Source organism: Idiotropiscis lumnitzeri, chromosome 14, assembly GCF_059441095.1.
Source record: "Idiotropiscis lumnitzeri isolate Australia: NSW breed Sydney's pygmy pipehorse chromosome 14, RoL_Ilum_1.0, whole genome shotgun sequence".
In the NCBI taxonomy this organism is placed as follows: domain Eukaryota; kingdom Metazoa; phylum Chordata; class Actinopteri; order Syngnathiformes; family Syngnathidae; genus Idiotropiscis; species Idiotropiscis lumnitzeri.
The window spans coordinates 7,034,803-7,059,511 of NC_142404.1; the positions used below are offsets into that span (position 1 = coordinate 7,034,803).

The window sequence follows — 24,709 nt, forward strand, 5'->3', positions numbered from 1 at the left end:
TTCACATCTCTGGGACGAGTTGCAGATATGCACCGTTTGAGTATATGAAAAAATAAATATAAAATGAAAATATGTGAATATAATGACACACACCATTATTTGCTCTGCAGTGGAGAAATTCCACACTGTAGCTAGCTTTTTTTTTAATTAATCTTTTTCATATATCAGTAAAGAAAGGTTTTAAATACGAGACATTCATACTGTAAATATGTCCAACAATTCAGTTGTCTTTGTTGTTTTAATCTAAAAAAACACATCCTCTTTGGTGGTTGTGATGAGCTGCATTTTCTCATGGAACAACAGCCCAATACCCATTGCGCCTCATTATGCTGCACTACTTTTTAATTCAAATTAAAGCACAATTAATTACAGCATGATTAAAATGACATTGGTCATAATGAGGATGTATGTTCAACTCCACAGAGATGTGGAATCAGGTAGGCGTAACGCTCTTCCACATATACTATATTGTATTTACCATTAGCAGCAAGTCTTGAAATGAATTGTACGTCGTACCCCCTTTCAATGAAACTCATTCATCCTCACCATCTCCTCATCCATCTCGCTGTTTGTGCCGACGCACCCTCGGGGTGCGTTGACCATTATGCGCGAGAGAGGAAATTCAAGACTCGCTCACATTTGCACCTAAAATAGTCGATCGTCGATCTAAAAGCAGCGCGTCTGATGTGATCCCCCGTTGCCTAAATCCAATGTGTGCTTTAAAATATGTCGGAGAGAACAGATGTGTCTTATCGGTTAACTGCCTCATGTCCTTGACCCAAAGTCAAAAGCTCCGCTGTTTTGCACACGCAAGGGATGTGATGGAAATTGGGGAATAATATAGCAGGGAGACGGATATGAGATGAAAAGGGTGTCGGATTTGTTAACAAAAGGAGGATCTTGTGGATGTCAGAACTTCACCTGCTATTTGATTTCATGTCATGAATTGCACACAAAAGAATTATCATAGGCTTATTTAAAACATAAAAAACGGAAATGGCGGGCACAGCCCATTCTGGTGAACTTCCATCTAAAATTTTTTTTTCCACATAGGAAATAAAAGAAATTGAGTTAAGCTGTTCCAGAGTCACTGTTGCTATCATAAAACCTTTATTGACTTTATAGTCGTTCAGAAGGAAGTTGTACATTAACAACTAACGACTCAAGATAAGCATTTTATTATTGGCAAAAGACAAAAGTAAAACACTCTTCAATCACTCTGGACTTGATTGATGTCACGTGTGCCTCATTTCGTTTTATTACGTGCTTAACTTTCACACAAGTATAAAAAGGAATTAACAGCCATACAAGAAAGGGAAAAGATGTTAACAATGTGAAATAAGCATCACATCTCTGTAAAAAGAAGTTAACGCCAAATTCAAGTGTAAAAATAAGGAAACATTGTAATTCAACATTTATAAATAAAAACAATGTTAAATTAAATCTCAAAGTATCTAAAACAATGTATATAGCCGCTAGCTGTAACCAACTCGCCAGTAGCAGCTGAGCTACCCTATAGCCACTCTCAACCTTCTTGCACACATTTGGGGCGTTCAAATTATGAGGAAACCCTGTAAATATATACCGTTGTACACGAAAGAGTGAAAAAGAAATCTGTTATGTTTTGTTGTTGAGTATGTCAGGTCCTTACAAGTTGGATTATGCAAATCTTTTCTAGTTTCATCATATAAATTTAATAATTCCTCTTCACAGAGCGGTGCTGTTTTTCCCCCCATCTGACTCACTGAATTATTATTGACATAATCATATTTGATGTCTCCTTTGGGGATTCATCTATACCCTGTTTTGTCATCAAAAAGGTCATTTCTTTGATAAGACACTGTATTATTATTTCACCATGTTTAATTAGCTTTTTTTTTCATTTTGACGCCATGCTTCTGGTTGCCCTTTGTGATGGTGCAAAATGTGAATCCCTTTTAGATCCCCTGGCCCTTCAGATGAATGTCTGGTCAGACAATTTGAAGTAATTAATTTTCATTAAAGCCTCTCTCAGACAAACAGCTGGGGCCCTAGTTTCATGTCCAGTACAAGTCTAGTGCAAAGCACGGTCTAATTGTTCGCATTGAAGGAGTTTTCTTTCTTTTAGTATTTTCATAGACATTCACAGTTAGGAATGGGCATTTGCGCCTTTGCGGGAGTGAACACAGCCGACTTGCTTCCTGGCCAATGGAGAGGTTTCTTTCATTCAATCACGTAAAAATTCAGCACACGAGGTGCACGCACAGTCTACATTGTCAGAAGCAGAATTGACACGCTGGAGTCTATGCACAAGATCGATGCGCAAAGTTAATGTATAAGGAACTGCAAGAAGATCATCACTTGTGGATGATGTTAAGTTGGCCGCAATGAAGTGGACACTCAGAGACTTTGGAAACCGCCACGTATGATTGTCTTAGTATAGGTCTTTCTCATAGCAAAATCTCTTAGCTTTATTGTACGACCTTTACATCTCTCTAATTTTAAGATGTAACTTCATTAAAGGTCTCAACATGTAAATACCGTATCACAAGACTACAAACATTGTCACGAGGTAGAACAACTCGTATATGTAGTCACTTTGCCCGCACACACTTATTGAATCATTGTGATGTATTCTAACTATATCCAGTTGTTTTTTGTGTTTTTCATTTGTTCAGCAATGTGACATGGAATAGCTTAGCCATTCCAGACACCCACTGCTCCCCCGATGGTGAGGGCTACCAGTGTCCTCTGGGCTTTAAGTGTATGGACTTGGAAGAACTGGGCCTCAGCAGGCAGGAACTTGGCTACAGTGGCTTCAATGAGCTGGGTAAAGTTATGTCATTTCTCCCCCACCCCCAAAAAAAAGCAAAAACAAAAAAAGCAATTGTCCTTGTAACCACCATATTTGTCTTCTTTTGTTTTTTAGGAACTAGCATCTTTACTGTATATGAGGCTGCCTCTCAGGAGGGATGGGTGTTCCTCATGTACCGAGCAATTGACAGTTTCCCTCGCTGGCGCTCCTACTTCTATTTTATAACTCTAATTTTCTTTCTGGCATGGCTTGTGAAGGTTAGAGCTTTTTATACCTTTCTTTTCTCTATCCTGGAAATTAACCTTCTTTTCGATTGCACAGACAAATACTTACATTTGTCCTTAAACAGAACGTGTTCATTGCTGTCATCATCGAGACCTTTGCTGAAATCCGAGTTCAATTTCAGCAGATGTGGGGGTCCAGGAGTAGCACCACATCCACGGCGACGACGCAGGTATCAGTTTTGTTCTGTCCTGGATTGGTAATATTTATGCATGAAGAAATGAAATGAGGAATTGAAAAAACACGACAAAATAAAATAAAAATGAAAATGTTCGAAAAAGTTTTCAACTTTGGCAAATAATTTAATACACAAGCCTTGATTAATACACAAGGATTGTTTTTAGATGTTTGTTTCGATATTACTGCATGGCCGTTAGCCGTAAGTATAGTGTACGTAAGTAAGGTTGACAGTCGGTTGGGAGTTGTAGGACTTTAAATGTGTGTCACACAGAAGCAACATTCTCAAGCAGCAGCCACCGCTCCTAGGAGATGAATTTGTGTATTGTTTTGGCTCAAATGGCTCCCAAGCTTTGTCATCTAACTCACCACGCTTGGTAAAAAGTGCTTTCCTCTCTTATTTCCTACATGAAATAATAAATAGTACACTGAACACTTCGGTTTAAAGAATACAAGCTACAAACCCGCATTATAAGTTGGCAACTTGGCAAACAAGGCTTCCTAACTTGATTTAAATAGGGTGCATTTATGCACTAATTCAGTATGTATTCTGTGTTATCAAAATGTTTTAAAACAATGTTTTTGTTTTACAAAATGTTGTTTTACAAAATTCTAATTATGGTGTTTTTCAAATCCTGCATACAAGTAAAACCATTTTTAAAACAAAAACTAATACTAAAACTAACTAAAATTAAACTAGACCTAAGTCAACTGAGCAAACTGAGCCATACCACAATGAATCGTAATCTTACTAAACCAAATCAAAATGTTCCACTTTAAAATCCACCCTGCTCTTGAACCGTATCACACCCTTATTATAGATTGTTTGAATGTTTTACTTTGCTTGTAATTACATGTATTATATTTGTTGAATGGCTATTTGGGTGGGTGTCCCTGTGCTGCAGATGTTCCACGAAGATGCTACTGGGGGTTGGCAGCTTGTAGCTGTGGACGTCAACAAACCACATGGCCGAGCACCTGCCTGCCTCCAGGTGAGCCTGCTAACACAATTTATTAGCTCCTGATTCTGCTGCTCGGGAATATTGTAAAGTCACACTTGCAACTTTGAGATGTGGTTCAGGTTGCTGATAGAATGACACTTGAACATTAGAAGTGAAAAACAATTCTTTCACATAGGATCACCATAGCATCCGGTATTGCGAATGTACAGTTGCACCCTTCTTGAGATATTACTTTTTATTTGTGATATGGATTCTATGAAGTCTATATTCTCCTCCATGTTCTGTCAGCATGGCGCATTTAAAACCACCACTGAAAACATGTTTTATTGCATTCTGTTTTAACGTTCTGTTACTGCTCTACTCAGCGCTTTGGTCTATTTACTCATCCCGAAGAGTGATTAGTCACATGCAAATCAAAATCTGGTGGATCAATTTGGATATAAAATATGCAAAATGTAAAGATAACGCACTGACAAGTTCATAATCTTTCAATGTACTTCCCAGCTGTCAGAAATAGGATTGGTTGCCATATTTTAGCTTACATTGCTTTTCCTTTTTGTGCATGAATTATAATATAATACCAATTTAACGCTCAACAAAACATACATTGGAGACTTGCAATCTGAGTTTTCCTATAAAGAGAACTTTTTTTTTTTTTTAGCTCCCGTAGAAGAAAAAAAAATCGATCAGCCTGGTTTATATTTATATTTTTCATTTTTATTAATGGCTAAACAGAGTAAAACAGGTATTTTCTGATTTTTTTAATTCATAAAATGTGTTTATAACCACTTATGCCTAATGTGCAGGAAGTTACTACTGCTCAGTATACTTCACCGATTCCAATATTGTGACATTTTTGAAGAATGTTGCTATGTTGGGGTATTGTTATCATCTGCGATATATCACAGTTATACGGTATATATATATATATATATATATATATATATATATATATATATATATATATATATATATATATATATATATATATATATAGAGGACTTTTTTTTTCAGAAGTTATGTGCTTTTAAATGGCAAAGTTCACGTTTGCGGGACTCATTTTTAGGTTGCATACTGATGGAATTGAGAATCAGTCAATATAAACCAAACAAGGAGATGGATTGAGAATTGAGAGGTGTGTGAAGTTTAAATGACATAGATTTGCACTAATGACATTGCCCCAGCAATGAATGATTTTTAAATGATGTCTACACAAGGCAGCACGCTGCTGTTAGCCATGTGGTCAGCATGATCCAAACGGCGCTGCTTTTGAGATAAGCTGAACACAGCTTGCAGCTGGACCTCTGTTGATAGCGGTTTAGGGCAAAAGGCTGGCTTCACGCTGCGAGAGACTGCAGATAGATTGTGCGGTTATGAGAGAGATGGTGAGCATCAACACACAAATGGGTGAGGAAAGAATTTAAAAATAGAGGTATGAGGAGAGGAAATCTAGCATGTGGAATAAGCAGTGTGTCCCCTCCAGAGCACCATCATCACTTGGAGGGAGGATTTAGATAGGGATAACCAGAGGGATAAACACGGCTGACTTCCCTCTGAGCCTTCTGCTCCATTAAATGGATCACTCGGAGCAGCACGCTCTCAAGAGAATTTAGTGGGAAATCCTACAAAAATGTGAAGCTCTACATTCAAATGGTCCTGTTTTCAGCATCACTGCGCCTGTGTGGGCTCCTTGTAGATACACCTTGCAGCAATGCACTTCAGAAAGTCGAGTCATACCGCAGAAAACACCTACAAATAGGTAGACGTTCTGTGCTTGTTATACTCCAGTTGAACGGATTTTGCTCCGTGACAATGTCAAATTTTTCACCAAAGAAAACAAGGTCTAGGTTTGAGGTCTTATAGTTACGAGTAAAACCAACCGCCATCCCCAGACCCAATGGGGTGACAAATGAGCATTCTTCTCAAATATGACGCTAGATTATGGTTATTGTCATTTTGGCCACATCACTGAGCAGCCAAGCCAAAATATGTACACAGTACGTTTTAGTGTCGCACAAGTTCTATATCCGCTACACTGGTCATCATCAGATTAGATTATTACTTCGACAAAATATTACTTAATTCTTAAAACACACTCCCCAGACTGTTTGTATCACACTGGTAGGGATTGTTATTGTAGATGACTGGCTCTGATGTAAAATCAGGTGCTAAAATGCAAGGACAACGTTATGTGTTTTGGTGGACAACAAAGACATTGACCCGGTCAAAAAAATCGGTCTGACATCTGCTCTTATAGGGCGGGTGATATGGCCCAAAATTCATGGCACGGTATCAATTGCATCCCTTCACGGTAACGATCTATATCTATTTTATTATTCCATCCATTATCCGAACCGTTTAACCTCGCAAAGGTCACGAGGGGTGCTGGAGCCTATCTCAGCTGTCTTCGGGAAGTAGGCGGGGGACACCCTGATCTGGTTGCCAGCCAATCGCAGGGCACACATAGGCAAACAACAACTATTCACACTCACAATCACATCTGTGAGGCAGAGGTGCTATCCGGTCGACCACTGTGCCACCCACGGTATATATCACGATATAAAATTAACAGGAATTATTTTTTTTTTTAAATCAATAATTATTTAAGAAATTAATCATTTACAAATAGGTTAATTATGTACTCCATTAGATAAACCAACTCAATAAAAAACAAATAGCTGAGAATTAATCGGATAACATTTATTGTGCGAATCACGTCAAAATTACACTTCCATACATAAGTTAGTTAGTATTTTGCTGTAATAAGTTAGTTCTTCCCCGCTGTAACTTGGTTCCGGCCACACCTATGTGACAAGTGGACTGCATCACACAAGCACTTATTTTGGTGTTTTGCGACTGCATTTCGATAGCTTAGCAATCTGCATGGCTTCACGTTTTTCACCCTGTCTTATCCTCGTCTTTGTGATAATGCAACTTTATAGAGTAGCTTTATCACTGCCATGGAGGCGGTGATTAGTGACTAACTTTTTGTAGACTCGCAAATTTTTGCCTTCGCATCACGTTTAGCAATATCTAGTCTGCCACAGCTTGTCAGTAGCTGAGGCGTCACAATATAGTCGACAGGCAACAAGTATTGCACACAGCGTGGTGATGCGGGCATACAATATGGATTTCATGTCATGTCACATGGCGCAGTGCGCATTGGGGGGGGATACAAAGACATAAATCAACATGCATTATCGCGCTTGGAACGTAGGATCCAAATCTTTAGCTTTGGGCAAATTCATACCTTAATTGAATATACAGTCAATACTGAGCACCCTTACTATCAACTATTCTCTCAAACCATGGCCAAACTCTATCTATCATTTAGCTTTGTCACCCGTGACTGAGAGCCGTAAAGGGTCCTGAGCAGACATGTCGAATTGGAGCTCCAGACTGCAGTGCCATCTGCATGGATGTGCAGGAGAAGCGAGGTGTGAGCTTGTGTTCTGCACTGCCTGTCTCCAGAGTAATTGGCCATCAAATGATGAGAACGTTTCCATGCGCTGGCAGATGGGTCTTACCCACACCGACACACGAACCGACCAGACTCTCTATTAATCAGCTTCAATGTACACATGAAAGTCTCTGATCCACTTGTAGGCATTGCTTATCACATATGTAATGTGTACGTGTGCGTGCGTGCTTGTTAAGTTTAGAGGGCAGTGGTAGTTGCGCGATAACATGCAATTGATTGACCGCCTGCTCTTTTTGGAGGTAGTGGGAATTTCTCTCTTGAGTGGTGACAAAGGCAAATCGCCAATAGCTAACACAGAGTCTCAATGTGTGTATCTTCCAATTTCAGTTACTTGTCAAGGATATTTATATACTCTAAATGTGTGCTCAAACAAAGTCTCACTCTTAAGAACTATTAAGTGCAGTGAATGGTCCAGGATGTGGTAAAGCTCTTTGTTTGAATTTTACAATTGTTAAGGGAAACAATAGAAATCTAAATCTATTTACACAAGGTACACTTTAACCATTATAAGACTTTTCAAGATTTGTTGTTTTTCATTTAGTATCACGTATGTAGTACTGAAGTGTAGAACGAAATAATTAAAGCTAAAGTAAAGCTTCAGAATTGCTGAAACCTCTGCCAACATGGTGATGTTTTGTGTGACGCCACAAATGATTGTTGTTTGATTTCATTTTTTTTTTCGGAACTTTGGGTGAACTTTTGATTTTTACCTGAACCATTTTTAAATCTCTTTTTTTGTGGCATCGCATACACAAAAGTTTCATTAACATTTTGTTTATCCAGTCTTCATTTCACTCAAATGCATTTACAATAACGTATGTCATCCCACTATTTGCACCACTTAGGTTTACATTTTTTTCTGAAGAGTTTGGTTTAACTCACGCTGGTGGCCTCACTGATAAACTGAGGTTAATGAAGTGTCCTGGTCTACTAATAAGCCCTCGGTGTTCGATCATGTCATAATTAGAACGGCACATTGTTGGGCTTCCATGAGCAGAAATAAATGTACGACGTACACAAAAGTGTAAATGGCAAATGCAAAGTTTAAAATAATTTGTTTAAAAAGCACTGACTCTGTTTAACAGATATGAGCTGAATATAAACGAGTTGTAAAGACTCACCTTGAAGTGAATGCTCATGGTTATTTATCACAAATTGGTTTTGTTCACTCGCAACGCCAGAGGTGAATCATTTTGTCATGCATGAACCCCACATGGATCATTGTTGGTTAGTTAGCAGTTGCCACTAATTTTAACTTAGTGGACTTCCACGTATGCCACCTGGCCATGTGCTGACGAAGTATCCTTTTGAATGTAGCTTCAGATTGCATAAACGAGAAGATATAAAGAAAGATGATGAAAGAGGAAATGAATCCCAGTGTTATCAAGATTGACTATGGCGGGGGCGGGGGGCAGTGCAAACTGTAGCTTGTTGATTTTTTTCTTTAAATCGGGACACAACACACACCGGAAATGAACACAAAGTGAAACAGTGATCGTGGATATGAATGGGACTGTTTATTCAATTCAGACATGGCATAATGTGGATATGCGCAAGTCTGAATAGCCAGACAGGAAAAGGAGACTGATATGGATAAGCAAAGCGGATATTATTAAGATCCCAAGGTCGGCCTGTTGTTGTTGCTGCTGCTTTGATAGATCGCCTACAACCCAGTAAAGGTTTTACATACACCGCCATCCTCAATGTCATTCGGATTTTATACCATGTTCGTCATAACCTTCTGCCAACATTTAATTAGACACAATTCAAGAGCTGTATTAAAAATCCATTAACTTTTCCAATATTTTCATTGACACTTGGAGAGAGTTAGAAATTAACACAGCAGAATAGTATCCAGAAACGTGGATGGTGTCAGGACACAAGAATAATAACATCAGTGTCAAAAATTCCAAGATGCATTTTTACAACATCAGGCAATGATAGGACAGTCTGGGCAAAAGTGAGCTATCATATGTATCACTAATCAATAGTCTATATGCCGATAGTATAAGCGGTAACTTATTTATAAAACTATTATCATTTTATTGTATGACGGTGGGTGACTGATTAGCATGCCCGGCTCACTGAGGTGCAAGGTTCGATTCCGGCTCCGCCCTTCCTGCGTGGAGTTTAATTTTCTCCCTGTGCCTGCGTGTTTTTTTTCCAGGTGCTCCGGTTTCCTCCCAAATTCCAAAAACTCGCTTCGTAGGTTAATTGAACACTCCAAGTTGTCCCTAAGTGTGATTGTGAGTGTGAATGGTTGTTTGTCTTGGCGTGCCCTGCGATTGGCTGGCAACCAGTTCAGGGTGGACTACGTCTGCTGCCCAAAGACAGCTGGGATAGGCTCCAGCACCCCAGCGACCCTTGTGAGGAGAAGCGGAACAGATAATGGATGGATGAATTGCAGATGTGTGCTGTGTGAAAATAGTGGCAATTAAAATACAAAAGTATAATATGCACATACAAATACATAAATGAAGGTTATCTGAATACAACAAAAGTCTTCAATTACTACACACTATTCCGTTTGTGTTCTATTTCCTAAAGACTCTCAATCATTTGGTAAATTCTTTTATTGTTACATGAAAGACTTACAATAATGAAATGAGGAACATTTAGAGAGAGCTTTTGCAATCCCTCGATTGTAACGGCGCACCATATTTGATCATAAATTTCCCCAATAATCGATCAGTAAGATCTTTTGAATTACCCATCTCTAATAAATATAGTGACACTCATAACAGAGCTGTATGATCTTTAGAAAGGTAGCCTTTTTCATGCAGGTCTTATTAAATCTTGTTACATTGTGGGGGTGTATCTAATAGAGTGCCTGAATGTTGGTGATTGAAGAGATAGATCAGGTAAAGATACAGTAAGTCACTTCAAAGAGAAGCCGTCTGGTGGCCTAATGCTACACGTGTCACACTTGTCTCGAGTCGAGGCAGAAAAGAGCATTTGTTCTCTTTGGCATTGTGAGCGAACAGACGGAGCCGGAGGAAGAAGCCATCAGTCTGTATAAGCCTGCATCTGTGGTCGAAGCCGCGGGAAATGTTCCAGGTATTACATATAAATCCGCTCGATGATTCCATTATTAACAGTAAATTACATCAAGACACGATTTATGAACACGACTCTTTAGTTTCGCTGGATCCCAGTTTATGTCGCACTGAGAAGATGGCCGTTGGAATGGTGAATTAACTAAGCATAAAGTCAGTGATGAACAATCAACAAGCACCTAGTTAATGTTGATGTCAAAACAAATAGATAACTAACCACCCGAACACAATCATTTGCGTGCGGCTGGTTGACTTCCTAGTTGTTTTAATGTGGGATCAAAAATTCATTAACTTTGCAGGCCAAGTTCCAATAATTTAAAACAAATTTCAGGTTCCTTAATAACATGTCTGTGACATACTTTCATCAGACAGGTGTCTTAATAACATGTCTGCGACATACTTTCATCAGAATATCATAAGGACAAAAAAACATTTCACCCTAATTTTCTAGGTTCTAGAAATGAGTCCAGTCTCATGCAATTTAGCCCCTGCACACTTGCTCCATTTTCAGTTGACATACATTTTAATATACATGTAACATTGTTTAATGTTGTTCAAAAATGTGATATGTTTATTGAAGAATTGCTGATTTTATCAATTGTGTATTAAGGAAATTTGGTCAAATGGTCATTAGTCATAAATACACTGTTTAATAAATGCCTACTAACTGTGCCAATTGTAGCAAAAATCACTATATTTTAAATAACAGAAAAAAAACAATTCCCATAGGATATACTGTAAATTTAATTTGTAGTTTAATCTCAATATACCACTATAAAACACTTATTTACTAATAAAATCTATTAAAATATAATGTGTGTATAAACACACGCAACTGTAAAATCTAAACTACATAAAATAAAAATAAAGTGAAACTTTTGAATGCAACAGAATGGGAACACATCTCGAGCTTAGAGGTGCTTTGTCGGATGTTATGTTCAAGAAATTGTACGTTAACCAATTAATGACATTGCTCCTCCTATGTCACACTATAATTTTATGATGACCATAACACTTTTCCTCACTGGTTGCTACTTAAAATAATAAAATACATTATTTGCAGCTTTCTGCAATGTGTGAATGAGTTTCACACAGCAAAATCCATCAAACGGGTTTGTGGTGTTCTCAGTCACAGCAAATAAAAGCTGAGTGCATGACACGTTGGTCACAAAGTTCAGTGTTAGAAATCGGTCTCACTTTTTGATGGTGTGCATGTGCTTGCCTTGTACTGTGCCAGGTGTTTCAAAGTCTCTCCCCTAGACAACAACAACAAAAAAAGGTGAAACAAGTGAAAGTGGGTTTTACAATGGCAGAACGACAGTAGAGGAGGAATTATATTGTGTCATTGCTATAGAATTTCATTGATTTTGACATCTTAAAATAAAATCTACAACATATTACTTTTAAAGGAATGGACATTTCTCTTTGTATGTTTTGGCTTCTTATTTTGTCACATAATCATCAGATGCATCGTCCACTTGAACAAATTAATGCCTTTGTTAGTTTTTATTAGTTTTAGTTTTTTCAAAAACCCTTCGTTTTAGTTTATTTTTAGTATTAGTTTTTGGTTTTAAAGATACCGTTTTAGTTTTATTCGTATGCAAGATTTGAAAATCACCATGGTAAGTATTCTGTAGTAATCATTTAACTTAAAATAATTTTTAAAACATTTTGATAGGACAGGTTACAGTTGGACAGTCTACAGAATTTGAATTACAACAAGTGTAGTGCATGACGCCACTTTGAAAGTTAGATGCATGTACCCTAATCAAATGGAGCTAAGATGCCTTGTTTGCCAAGTTGCTATCTTCTAAAGTGGATTCGTGATCTGAATTCTTGTTGAGAAGAATTAAACCCAGTTTACAGTGTACTATTTCTATATACTGTCTACATTTTTTTCACATCTGAAACCAAAAGCACTTTTTACCTTGTGTTTTGCATTTTGGGTTGAGAGCAGGTGAGCCATTCGACCCAAAGGCGCACACAAACTCGTCTCCGAGGAGCAATGTCATCCGCTGGCTCTTTTATATTGTCTGCCTCTTGATGTCGCTTCTGTGCAACGCACATTAACGGGACTACAACTCCCAGACGATTGTACGACCTTCTTCTTTTTATATTTACATTTAAAATCAACCCCAAGGGCTCGAGTATTAAATTAATTGCCAAAAACCAAAACGAAGGACATTTTCGCTATGATTATAGTTTTTATAAAAGTAAAATGTAGCTTCAGTTAGTTTTCGTTCTTTTAAATGAATTTTTATTTTCATTTTGTTAACAAAATGTTTTTATCAATTTTAGTTATTTCATTGGTTTTTGTTAACTAAAATAACCTTGGCCTGCTCACACACGCACGTACACCCATTAATTTCAGCAAAAAGACCAATGGGGGAAAGTTTCTTGCTCCTGGAAATGTCAAATTGTTTTTTTCCTGTCCAATCTTAATACGCCTAACCTCTATGTGAGACTTATTTGCAAACAAATAAATGAATAAACAGAGTAGTACATTGGTGACATTAATACTGTAAATGCTGCATGAAATATTCCTGCTTAATATTTTTGGGGTTAAAAAAATAAATCAATGCGGTACAATGAGCGTCTCTTTTATATAAATTTTTCTCTATTCTCAGGCCATCTGGTCTTTATCCCTGTGAAGAGCCGGGGTCCACTGTAGTGGTGTTCTATGTCTGCTTGTAGATGCATCCAAAGTATACGTTCATTGTCACTCACCTCGTCAAAATACGTTTAAAAATCTTGGTTCATTAAAACAAAATAACAGTGAGTGGCTTTTGTCTTCCTTTTTTGTGATTAGGAGAGTAGTGCTTTGAAGCACAAGTATGTGCTTTGATGGACTGTTCTGGTAGACCACTGGTGGTACTCCAGTTTGTTATAAAACATGTATTTTGGGTGGCTTACACATTTTAAATGTTCATGCAGAAAAACATGCAGCATAGTATGTTAAAAAACCTAAACCATAAAAGTGGAGATATGATTTTGTCATTAGATCAATGTTTCTGCTGTGTAGGTGGATTGGTGGCAGTAGTCCCAGTCCCTTGGGCCTATTTGGTCTCCCTAAACATCTCATCTTCCACTTTTTTCAAGCAGTCCATATTTTTGTTAGGGTGAGCCAATCCACCCACTCTCAAGCTGTTCCCCCTCTTGCCACTCATACGGAGTCCATCCAAGGTCGTGATCACATCTGTTTAATTGTTTTCGAACCAACACACAGACAGTTTCGCCTTTTTGTCTAAACAAGTGCCGTATATGTGTGTGCGTCTGTGTGGTCGTGCGTGTGTGTTCACTCCATCACTTTTTATTTGGGTCCCGATTGTTTCCATCTTGTGATGTTGTTGTAGGCGTTCAATTCCACAGCGCATCCCATGAGAAATAACACACAGTGATTGCCCCTTTCTCCTCTCGTTTCCGCCAGTGTGAATACAAACTGATTTAGTTGCCTGGTTGCATGTTGTTTTCAAAAAAATCTTTCTGATTGCTTTGAGTTTTCCTACAGTCTTCCTGCTGGTTTGCCCATTTTCCAATACCCGCCATAGCATATGGATGGCATATGGATCCTGCGTGTGTTATATAATATATTCTTGCCATATTGTTTGGCTGGTTTGCATGGAAGCCAAAACTTGAACTTCAATGGAAGGCAAATTAAAATGACACTTCTCGCAATTCACACGTCTTTGTTTCCACAGCAACTGATGCGCTCATCCGTATTCCACATGTTCATATTGAGTATGGTGGCCGTTGACGTGATCGTTGCTGCGAGCAATTATTACAAAGGCGAGAACCACCGCAGGCACTATGATGAGTTTTACCTGGCAGAGGTAAGCTTTTTGTTTTCCGGTTTTTCACATTTTTTTTAATCCTTCCACATTTTAAAGATTAATTCAGGACTGATTTTGTTTTTCTACAATCCAAATACCAGGCTGTCATTCCGTTTTCAGTTTGTTTTTCTCCAACTAAATGTGTTGGGTTGATGAGGGGGGATTAATTGTGCAGAGTGCTGCATTGCCCTGTCCATGCCACTTATTTTAACTCATTATGGGATATGTAGATGTCCCAGGGTTGTAAATTTTAAAATAATAAATCCACACAGCTCCACTTGATTTCATGTGCGGTAATTAATGGGCATTTTGATGGGATTTGGTATTTTAATGGGATTTAGTATTTTAATATATAATATATGACTGTGTGTACTCAATGTAGAAAGGAAACCGCTACGGTTGGCATAATGATGTTTTTGTTCAGAGCTCATATACAATTTTCCTATCGGAAATAATAGGAAAAGGAATACTCTTTTCAAAGGTTAACATTTAGGAAACCTATATAATATATAAACATTCTTGATTTCAATGCTGCTTTGTTTTCCACCAAGAAAGAATGAAATTGCTGTCAAAATGCCCACATGCGTGCCTTGCAAACACTACTCCAGAAAACATGTAGCATTTGCAAGCTTATCGTGTTGACTCTTTGATGTCAGTTTCAGTTGACAGCAGGTAGCAGGAGAGGACACAATGCCACACCCAAAAGATGGATAAAAACAAGAAGATTTTTCTGCTTAATTATTTTTCCATAAATGTAATATTAATTAGAATACAGCGTTTAGAGTAGTGGAGGAACATATTATTGCAAATAACAAATATGTGAAAACAAATGGTGCTGCAAAACATGTGGACAAGACCAAACAACAGTATTTACAGGCATAGATTCATTATCCTCACCAAAGAACGACTAATATCGTACTAAGAAGCCGAGAGAATATGCTGTGCCTCCAGCGCAGTGTATGCGTAGGACTGATCAGACCACTATGACTGATCCCTGGTGGCCAAGGTGCGCAAACAGAATGAGCTGCACAATTGAAGGAGATTGGGACAGACACTGTAGAATTTTATCATATTTACTTAGTATCTCATTGCTGTGTATATTTAGAAAGTATACTAATATTGGGTGCTTTTTCTCCTCATTAAAAAACAGTTGAAGACATTTTTTTATTAAATGAAGTAGAATAAAGAAGCCAATCAATCCAAGTTGACATTGTTACAGCGTGAATAAAATCTAACTTTTGTGTTTGTTGAATTGTAGGTGGCCTTTACTGTTCTGTTTGACCTGGAAGCTCTTCTGAAGATATGGTGCCTGGGCTTTACTGGCTACTTCAGCTCCTCCCTGCACAAGTTTGAATTGTTGCTGGTGGTGGGCACCACCCTGCACATCTATCCTGATCTCTACCACTCCCAGTTCACCTATTTTCAGGTTAGATTTTATGCACACATACTCAGATACTATCTAACCGGGGATTGTCTTTCAAAATAGTAATTGTGAGTAATTGGCATCAGTGTTGCAGATTTGCATGGTGTCCTGTGAATAGCGGAGGTCACCTGAAAATATATTGTAATTTAAAAGAGAAATGTAATTTAATATTCTGTGGCTAATAATATCATGTGGGCGTAAGGTTTAAGCCTTTAAGGTAATCACAAATGTTAAGGTCTACTTTGCAATTGTTAAGCTCTAACATTATTATTCCACCTTTGCGTCCTTTCCGATCCCACAGGAGTTTTGGTCCCTTCTGTTGTGGCTTTTGATTCGGCACTTCCTTTGTAGCTTTTGCAATAGCACTGCAGTTCAGTGTTGTTGTGTTGCGGAGTTTGCAGTCGTTGTGACCTTTCTCGGCCTCCGTAGAGACCATTTTCCTCAGTCGGAAAAGTGTGGAGTGCCCTCTATGTTTTGGGGATGCGATCCTGCCCCATCTTGGAGTCTTGTTCAGGAGTGAGGGGAGGATCGATCTGGAGATCAGCTGGCAGATCGGTCCAGCGTCTGCGGTGATAAAGACACTATAAGTCTGTCATGGTATATGTGTAGGAGCTGAGCCGGCCCTAAGGTCACGAACTCTGGGTCGTGACAGACAGAGCATGCAATATCCCACTTTGCTGGGTTCTATGTAAAGGGCAGGATCAATGACAGGTTTTCTGGCACATGACAAATCCACCAATTTTGCCGTCTCCTGTCTGTAAAAGCTAGAATTTTCCTCCCTTTTTGCCATGTTAATATTCTGTCTGAATTGCACCGATGTGAAGTGGGGATGATAGTCAACCCGTCAATTTTCCCCCATCTATGGTAGCATCAGAGCTACAAAACAGGCTGCATGCTGAATTTGTATGCACCCTTTTGTTTCTTGGACCAATTATGTCTTTATCATGAACCACTGTGTGCTTTTACACAGCTAATTTCAAGATGGCAGCCTTTGTGGACAGGTGGATTTACAGGGAAAGCATTATTGTGTTGTGCTTAAACATTTGACCTTGCTGTAGGTGTGGCAACGATGAAAAACCTGTGGACAATTGGAAATGGGGGAGGAAGGAAGGTCTTCCTGATGGGTCTTTAATGAACCTTAACCTTACAAGCTGCCCTTGTGACTCTCTGGTTCACTCTCAACAGCTGCCGTCTGTACTTGTCATGCATATTTTCATGCAATGGTTATGAGCGCTTTTGCACTTTGAAAAAATAGCTGCGTGAACTTGCTTTGTTTTTGCCTTCAACTCAGTGTGTGGATAAGCCACTAACTCCTCACATTCAACAAACTACATGGAAATGCATTTTTGAAGGTTGATGTATTTCTCCCTTAAACCACCATTAGCAAAAAGGACAGTCCAAGGTCAAACAAAGACACTAAAACATTTTAATAACCCTTATCCACTGTGGAGGTAATGTTTTAGTAACAATTTTATGATATGTTAGCCACTGATATTATTAACATCTAAGAACATTAAAGAACAAAGTGCAACTGTGGCACAAAGCACTATCTAACTGTGCGCTCTGGTGGAATTTCCTTTTTCATTTCGTATTTTTGCAGATGTGCACAGTTAGAAACGGGCGTTTAGCGCCGTTGTGGGCGTGAACACCGTTGAATAGCTTTTTGACCAATCGAAGTGGCTCCTATCATTCCCTTTTACGTGGCAGAGGCAAAAACTGACTCACAGGAGTCTATGTAGGGAATCGAAGCGTGCAAAAGCAACTGCAAGCAGACCTCCATGGGTGTATAATGTAAAGTTGGCTGCACAGTGGTCACTTGAAGATGATTTAAAAAATAAAATTCACATTATAATGACAGTAATGTGTTCAATGAATTGATTTACACAATGATTCAGAGGGTTCTCTGCACACTTTTGTCATATTTATATATCAAATACAATTATATCCACCAGCCCAATCCATGTAGCTCAAAATCTGTCTGCCTGTACCGAATTAAAATTCACAAAAATGCACGCATAAAGTTTAGTCTACTTTAAGCCTGCAAATTGTCAGGTGCACCACGGCCGTGCGAAATGAAATTCCCTTGGATCTGCTTGAACACCCATTATGGCGCAGCGCCATCTGCCAAATTCCGAACACGCAAAATAAGACTTGCAACGGCTCGAAAATCCTAACGTGCCTGTTTTTACGCCGAGTGCGCTTGCACTGTCGACAATTATAGAGCTCAAAGTCTTAATTGTAATTTAAACTGCTAAACACAGTATTGCGTAAAAATAAGTTAACCCGTCAGACAAAATGTGTGCAGTCTAAAATAATTGAAAAATAATAACTAAAATATATGCTGCTTGTTTAAGTTTTGTGTTACAGAATGTTTAAAAAAAAATATATAGGCCAAATTCAAAATTGTACATTTGTCCATTTTTCTTCACAACAAAATAATCTTGAAATACCACATTCAGGAAGAATAATAATACCTCTGTTATTTCCAAAGTAGTACCAAATTTAATTTGACCAATTTGTTAATCTATAATAGTGATGGACCCGCCCTCATGTGCTTTGCAACATTGATACTTTTTTTACTTTGACATTTTCTTATGCCCAGTGCTTGTGTAAATTGAATTGGTTAGAACCATAATGACTTAAAATACATGCACGTCACACTTATATGAACAGCACTGTATAAATGGCAAGCAAAACAAAACTTACTTGTTATTTAAGGAGTATTCAGACAGAAAGATGATATGGTCATTTATTTTCCCCATTAATGATCATCAATGAATGTCTGATTCACAATTTGGTTGTTGCAAATTGTCCACCGATCTACTGGAGGTCCCAGAGCAACATGACATTTTAGACTCAAAATGATTATGACCCGAAGAGGCAGCAACCAAAAATATGCACCGGCAATAGCACAAGGCTAAATGCTAAGCTGGTATTTTTTCCCCTCCATTTTCTTTATGTCAAATTGAGTGGTGTGTGATTCGCCATACCAAATGCTCTTTCAGTCCGAAAAAATGTCGCATGCTTTTCCAGCCTCACTTATCAGCTTTGAAACGGCCTAGAATGATTTTTAATCAGCCAAAGGAGCCCTCCCTTCTGTGTGTGCTCAGAATTGCAATGACTTCACTACTGGCATGAGTCAACAGCTCAGTCAATCTGATTCATTCAGAAAGGCGAAGCACTGGATGCCTCTCGGACCTTTCAAATGGTGCGGGGTGAGGGGGTGTGCTGATTTCCAGCCAATATTGATATAGAATTGGATGTCTGTGACAGCGACAATTTGTTACAATACATCATGCAATTGCATTTCATGCAAATCATTTCAACGGCTCGCGAAGGAGGCAAGAACATTCTGGCAGAAATACAGGGGCATCGCTTTTAGTGTTTAATTTGTGATTAATAGCAGGGAAACAATGTATCTCCTATACTACCATAATCCCTATCAAAAGGCATACATTTTGAAAATGAAAATTTGTAGTTAAAGCGAAACGCATGAATAGTCTCTGAATGCACTTCTTAGTTTGTTGTCATTTTGCCGTAATAGTTTTCCTTTTGTTTTAAACAGCAGTTAAACCTGGAATAAACTGTAATAGAAGTTACAAAGACTTTGTTTAATATTTCCAAAAAGTGTAAACTATTTTCAGAAATGACAATATTTTATGAATAATTGTATTATTTTTTACATTTTTATTGTTTTTTTGTGTTGTTTTTGGTTTGTATTTTGTTTATATTCAAGATGTATTGTCCTTTCCTTCGAAGGTCCTTCGAGTGGTGCGTTTGATTAAGATCTCCCCAGCATTAGAAGACTTTGTCTACAAGATATTTGGACCAGGTAAAAAATTAGGCAGCCTGGTGGTGTTCACAGCCAGCCTCCTCATCGTCATGTCGGCCATCAGTCTGCAGATGTTCTGCTTTGTGGAAGACCTGGACCGCTTCACAACCTTCCCCAGGGTAAGGAATCAGTGAGGAACTTGAGAGGGGAAGGCCGACTTCTGAAATCTCCAGAAGGACAGAATTGTCATTATCACGTAAAATAATAAAAATGACCCTGCCCTTATTTTCTTAAGTTTCTCACATTTTCATTCCTGCAACTTTCTGACCTTTTTTCTCAAAAATGTTTTGTTTTATTTTTGTATTTTTTATAATTACTTATAAAACACATTGCATTCATTTTTATAATAATGTTGACAATATGTTGACTTCAGTTTTGTATTCATGACTTATCCTGTAATATTACAACTTTATTCTTATTTTTGATAATTTATTTTGTAGGAAAACGATATTTTCATCATATTTTTACTTCATTATTGGGATTACGAATTTATTCTTGTAAAATCGTTGGTCCTTTATGTGTTTCCAACTTTAATCTCTGAACATTGAGTCGTTCAATATGAAACAAAACCATTTCATTAAAAAACATATTTTGCTTTCTTGTAGTTATGTTTTTCTCATAATGTGACAGTTTTACTTTTACAAATTAGACTTTTTTATTGGGAAATTGTGATTTCATTTTTTTCTTAAATTTTTTCACTTTATTCTTGTAATTCTGACAAGCAATTTGGATATGTGTGCTATGTTTCATGGACAAATAGTTTATGGACTTCAGAGGCTAATGATAGTTGGAATGTAAATGTAAAGTTTTTGAGAAACAGTTTTGTTTTAATCCTCAACATTTCACTTTGGTATGCTCATAAACAGAAGCCCCTCCAATATTTTCTCTTCTGTATGGCTTGTGCTTCACTCCCACACATTTGTCATGTTTGAATCTTCTTGCGCTAACCAACCTGTAGGTTGTATCCTTATTTGCAATGATTGGACGGTGGGAGTAAGTCGCAGGGACTTGAGGATGCTTTTTGTCGCTGAAGAAGGCGCGTATCGGTGTCCTAGCTTTCTCTGACCTGTACCTGCAGCAGATGATTATGTTTCTAAATCTCACAGTGGCAGGGTGGAAAAAGGCGGTTAGCAAGAAGCATTATTTGCATTACATCTTCACCTTGTTTTGCCCTTGAGCCTCTTCACACTCTCACCTTGTTCCTTGTTTTCCTTGCCCATAGGCATTCATGTCCATGTTCCAGATCTTGACACAGGAGGGTTGGGTGGATGTCATGGACCAGACCTTGGTCGCAGTAGGTCACATGTGGGCTCCAGTCGTGGCCATTTACTTCATCCTCTACCATCTGTTTGCTACCCTGGTAAGACTCTCAATGTGCTGCTGCCATTTCATCTAGATGTGTCAAATATTTAAATATGATTTATATCCTAGTAATAGTCCTCCATGAAAGCTGACTGATTAGTTTGTGTTTGATCAAAATAAGACATTTGCGTCCATCTGTTTTTAATTTGGAAAACAATGATCAGTATTTTTCCCCATTTTCTGACATGTTATCGTCAAAACCAGTATCTGAATTATAACCACTTTATAAGGAAAATAATACTCATTGTAATTTATCACTGAACTACCACTGAGGAATTATTCAAAGATGCAAGTTCACTTTTCTAGCTTTTTTTTTTTTTTGCACTGATGCCCAATCGGCCCTCGCTTTTTCTCTACCACATCAGGTTTTAATAATAATAATAATAATAATAATGCAGTCACTGATGGTGTTGTGGTACACCCGCCTGATTTGTGTGCAGGCAGCGTGGGTTCAGTTCCCACTCAGTCTATGTCCGCCCTGTGACTGGCTGGCGACCTCTTCAGGGTGCGGTGCGCCTTTCGCCCGTAGTCAGCTGGGATAGGCTCCAGCACCCAATCCTGCACAGAATAAGCTGTGTGGATAATGACATGACATAATAATGATAATAATACTTCCACTAGTACTACTACTACTACTAATAATAATGGTCAAAAATACATTGAGGAAGACAAAGCCATCTGTGATTATAATTTACTTTTGACCAAATGACATGTACCAATGATTTAACCCAATGTTGCCTGAGAAGTGTATGTCAAACTGGTAACCCTTTGCATTAATCTGTACCCAAGTAGTCGGTTTCAAAAATGTTGGTGAATACATCAACCCATATTGATTTTCAAATCCAACATTTTTAAGTGTTAAAATAAGTTCTTAACGATAGAAATAGTCCACAAAAGCAGACTTCACCAAAATAAAATTAACATAGGAAAAAGAGGGTGACATTTAATTTGAATGAACATTATTTGTAAGCAGTAAAAGCAAGCAAGTGGCGGGCAAGCATCATGAATTGTTTTCTTATCTAAAGGCATTTAATTAGTTACCGCCTCATCACCCTGTTATGCTTCCCCAACCTTTACAGCCAATCAGCTGCGGACGTGAGAAGTGCTGACATTTTAGTGTTTGTCCTCCTAGTATTGGTCGTGTCCTGGTGACTCACAGCTCCTCATCCTAGACAGACAGGATGTCTTTGAGGATGCAGCGAGAAGCAAATTGAATTAATTATTTTGAAGCCCTGGAAATGGCGAAAATGACCCGAAATGGCTACTTTAAACCCAAATGACAGATTTCATTTATCTTCTCTGGCATGACTTCTTGAGTTTTTTTTTTTTTTTTTTTGTAGCTTGACTTTATACCCCATAGGCTCGTTCTGAATTACGGAGGCTTATTGTGCTTTTGAAAGGAAAAAAAAGAAAAACCTCAAATTCTACGTATGTAATAAAGTCATGTGTTCACTTCCTTGGCTTTCTAGATTCTTCTCAGTCTTTTTGTTGCGGTTATATTGGACAATCTTGAGCTGGATGAAGACTTGAAAAAGCTCAAACAGGTAAGGAATTGGATCAGAATTTTACTTAACGAGCACACACATTGCATAATATTCTCTTTCCACTGTTCTTACTTCCATTTCCCATTCACTGCAATATTTTATTTAAGTGCTTCACTGGTGCCAGCTTGGGAAGAGTGACAGAACTAAATAATGTATTCAGATGTGGGCAGGGCCTCTCGCCCTTTCCTCATCTCCAGAGGATTGAGCAAGTGGGCAGAGCTAATTAGCGGCCGTGCCCGCACACACATGCGCAGACACAACAGGTCAACTTCAATAGATGCTTCTAGGTTCATGTGCAAATCATTGTCATATTGTGGATTAACTAGAACATTACAGCTGGTAGTGCAGTGAGTGCTAAAAAAAAAAGAAAAAAATCCATTTATTGAGCCAAGAAGGTGGAAGATGTATATTTTGGGATTAATATTTATCAGTGTTAAGAGTATTACTGCAAATTGTCTCCACATATTGTTTGATAATATTTAATTTTTTCATGGGAAAATCACAGCATTTGGTAAGAAGCAGCACTTTAAATTATTTTAGAGAGTGTTTTAATGTTTTAGTGAGTGCTGATGTTTTGGTTAGCAGTTCAAATGGTCTCAGCAGTTAATTATTTAATGTGTGCACGTGAACAATAGGTTACTACAGTTAACCTTCCCAGGGTGTGTGTGCAAGTTTTTAAAATGATTAAAAGGTTATCACCCCCCCCAAAAAAAACATTTTAAGGTAATAAATAGAATTTTGTAATATTACATTTTACTTTATTTGAGTTGGTGTTGAAAAGTGAGTCTGTTGAAGTTTGTGTGAGTTTATTTCAATGTATGAGTCTGCCGAGCGCCGTAACGGCCCTGTTCAATTCCTGGAACTATTGACACTCATGACAACGCAAAAAAAAATGAACTAGAACTATATTAACACATATTTGAAATACATACGTAAGTAACATTTCACACAACCAGAGGACTTACTTTATAAAGTAAATGGTCTTACACTTGTATCGTGCCTTTCCCCCTATTAAGGCCCTCAAATCGCTGTCACATCTACCGACTGATGACATACCGTCAGGAGCAACTGGGGGTTCAGTATCATGCTTAAGGATACTTTGACAACCTGGAGGTTTGGAAATGACCATTCTCCCACCGAACCACGCCGTCCCAGTCAAAGTGCACCAAATGGTGCTGCAGGAGGAAAAGCATGTGTTACCTTTTTAGGAGACCAGCCAGATAACCCACAGAGGCAGAACTAAACTTTCGTTTCCCTCAGTGTTTCTGACATATAACATAAGGATTTCCTTAAATACTCTGTCCCATTTTTTTGTCCTAAATAGAAAAGGAAGACACTTATTTGTTTAAACTGAATGACTCTTCCGGCAACTAATTGGGGCGCAGCATTTATTTGAGGCCCAGCCACAATTTGACGTAAATGCAGTATGTTTTGAAAATGTGATAAAGAAAAAGAAGAAAAACCAGATAATAGCCCTCAAAGAAGTGTATGGTCTTCACGTTTTGGATATTTACTGGTTGTTGAAAATGCCTCATACCATTACAATTCACTACTATAGTATAAGATGACTGCACAGTAATCCATTGTTAGATTATTGTTTATCTATGATAAATACATTAAAAATGGCCATGTTCAGAGCAGCGGTGATACAGAAACTAAATCAACAAATCGACTACTGGTAATCTTAAAGAAAATCATTGGATTTTGTCTGTGTACGATTTAAATAACAGTGAGCATTTCATGTGGGAAATATAATTTAAAAATGGTAGCCGTGTGTAGTGCGTGTGTGTGTTTGGTGATCCCAGTAAATCTGACCCTAACATCTCATGTCCTTCATTTCGCTCCATATTCGGTGGAAGCATTATTTGAAAACCGGTCACACATGTCAGCTCCACTTGGATGCCATTGTATTACGATCCAACCCGTGAAAGATCTGAAGCATACAATGCTATGCGTGCGTAAAAAG

At 38.1% G+C, this 24,709-nt stretch overlaps 1 protein-coding gene across 6 annotated transcripts in view; it reads left to right on the forward strand.

Annotated features, from left to right (window-relative positions):
• Positions 1 to 24,709, forward strand: part of nalcn (sodium leak channel, non-selective) — a 68,176-nt gene that overhangs the window by 14,424 nt on the left and 29,043 nt on the right. For all 6 annotated transcript variants that reach the window (XM_088315029.1, XM_088315032.1, XM_088315033.1 and 3 more), the window contains 9 exons: positions 2,658 to 2,809; positions 2,909 to 3,051; positions 3,144 to 3,248; positions 4,159 to 4,245; positions 14,451 to 14,582; positions 15,841 to 16,008; positions 19,765 to 19,956; positions 21,060 to 21,197; positions 22,669 to 22,743. In XM_088315029.1, coding sequence (XP_088171155.1) covers positions 2,658 to 2,809; positions 2,909 to 3,051; positions 3,144 to 3,248; positions 4,159 to 4,245; positions 14,451 to 14,582; positions 15,841 to 16,008; positions 19,765 to 19,956; positions 21,060 to 21,197; positions 22,669 to 22,743 — 1,192 coding nt within the window. The remainder of the gene's footprint in view (positions 1 to 2,657; positions 2,810 to 2,908; positions 3,052 to 3,143; positions 3,249 to 4,158; positions 4,246 to 14,450; positions 14,583 to 15,840; positions 16,009 to 19,764; positions 19,957 to 21,059; positions 21,198 to 22,668; positions 22,744 to 24,709) is intronic.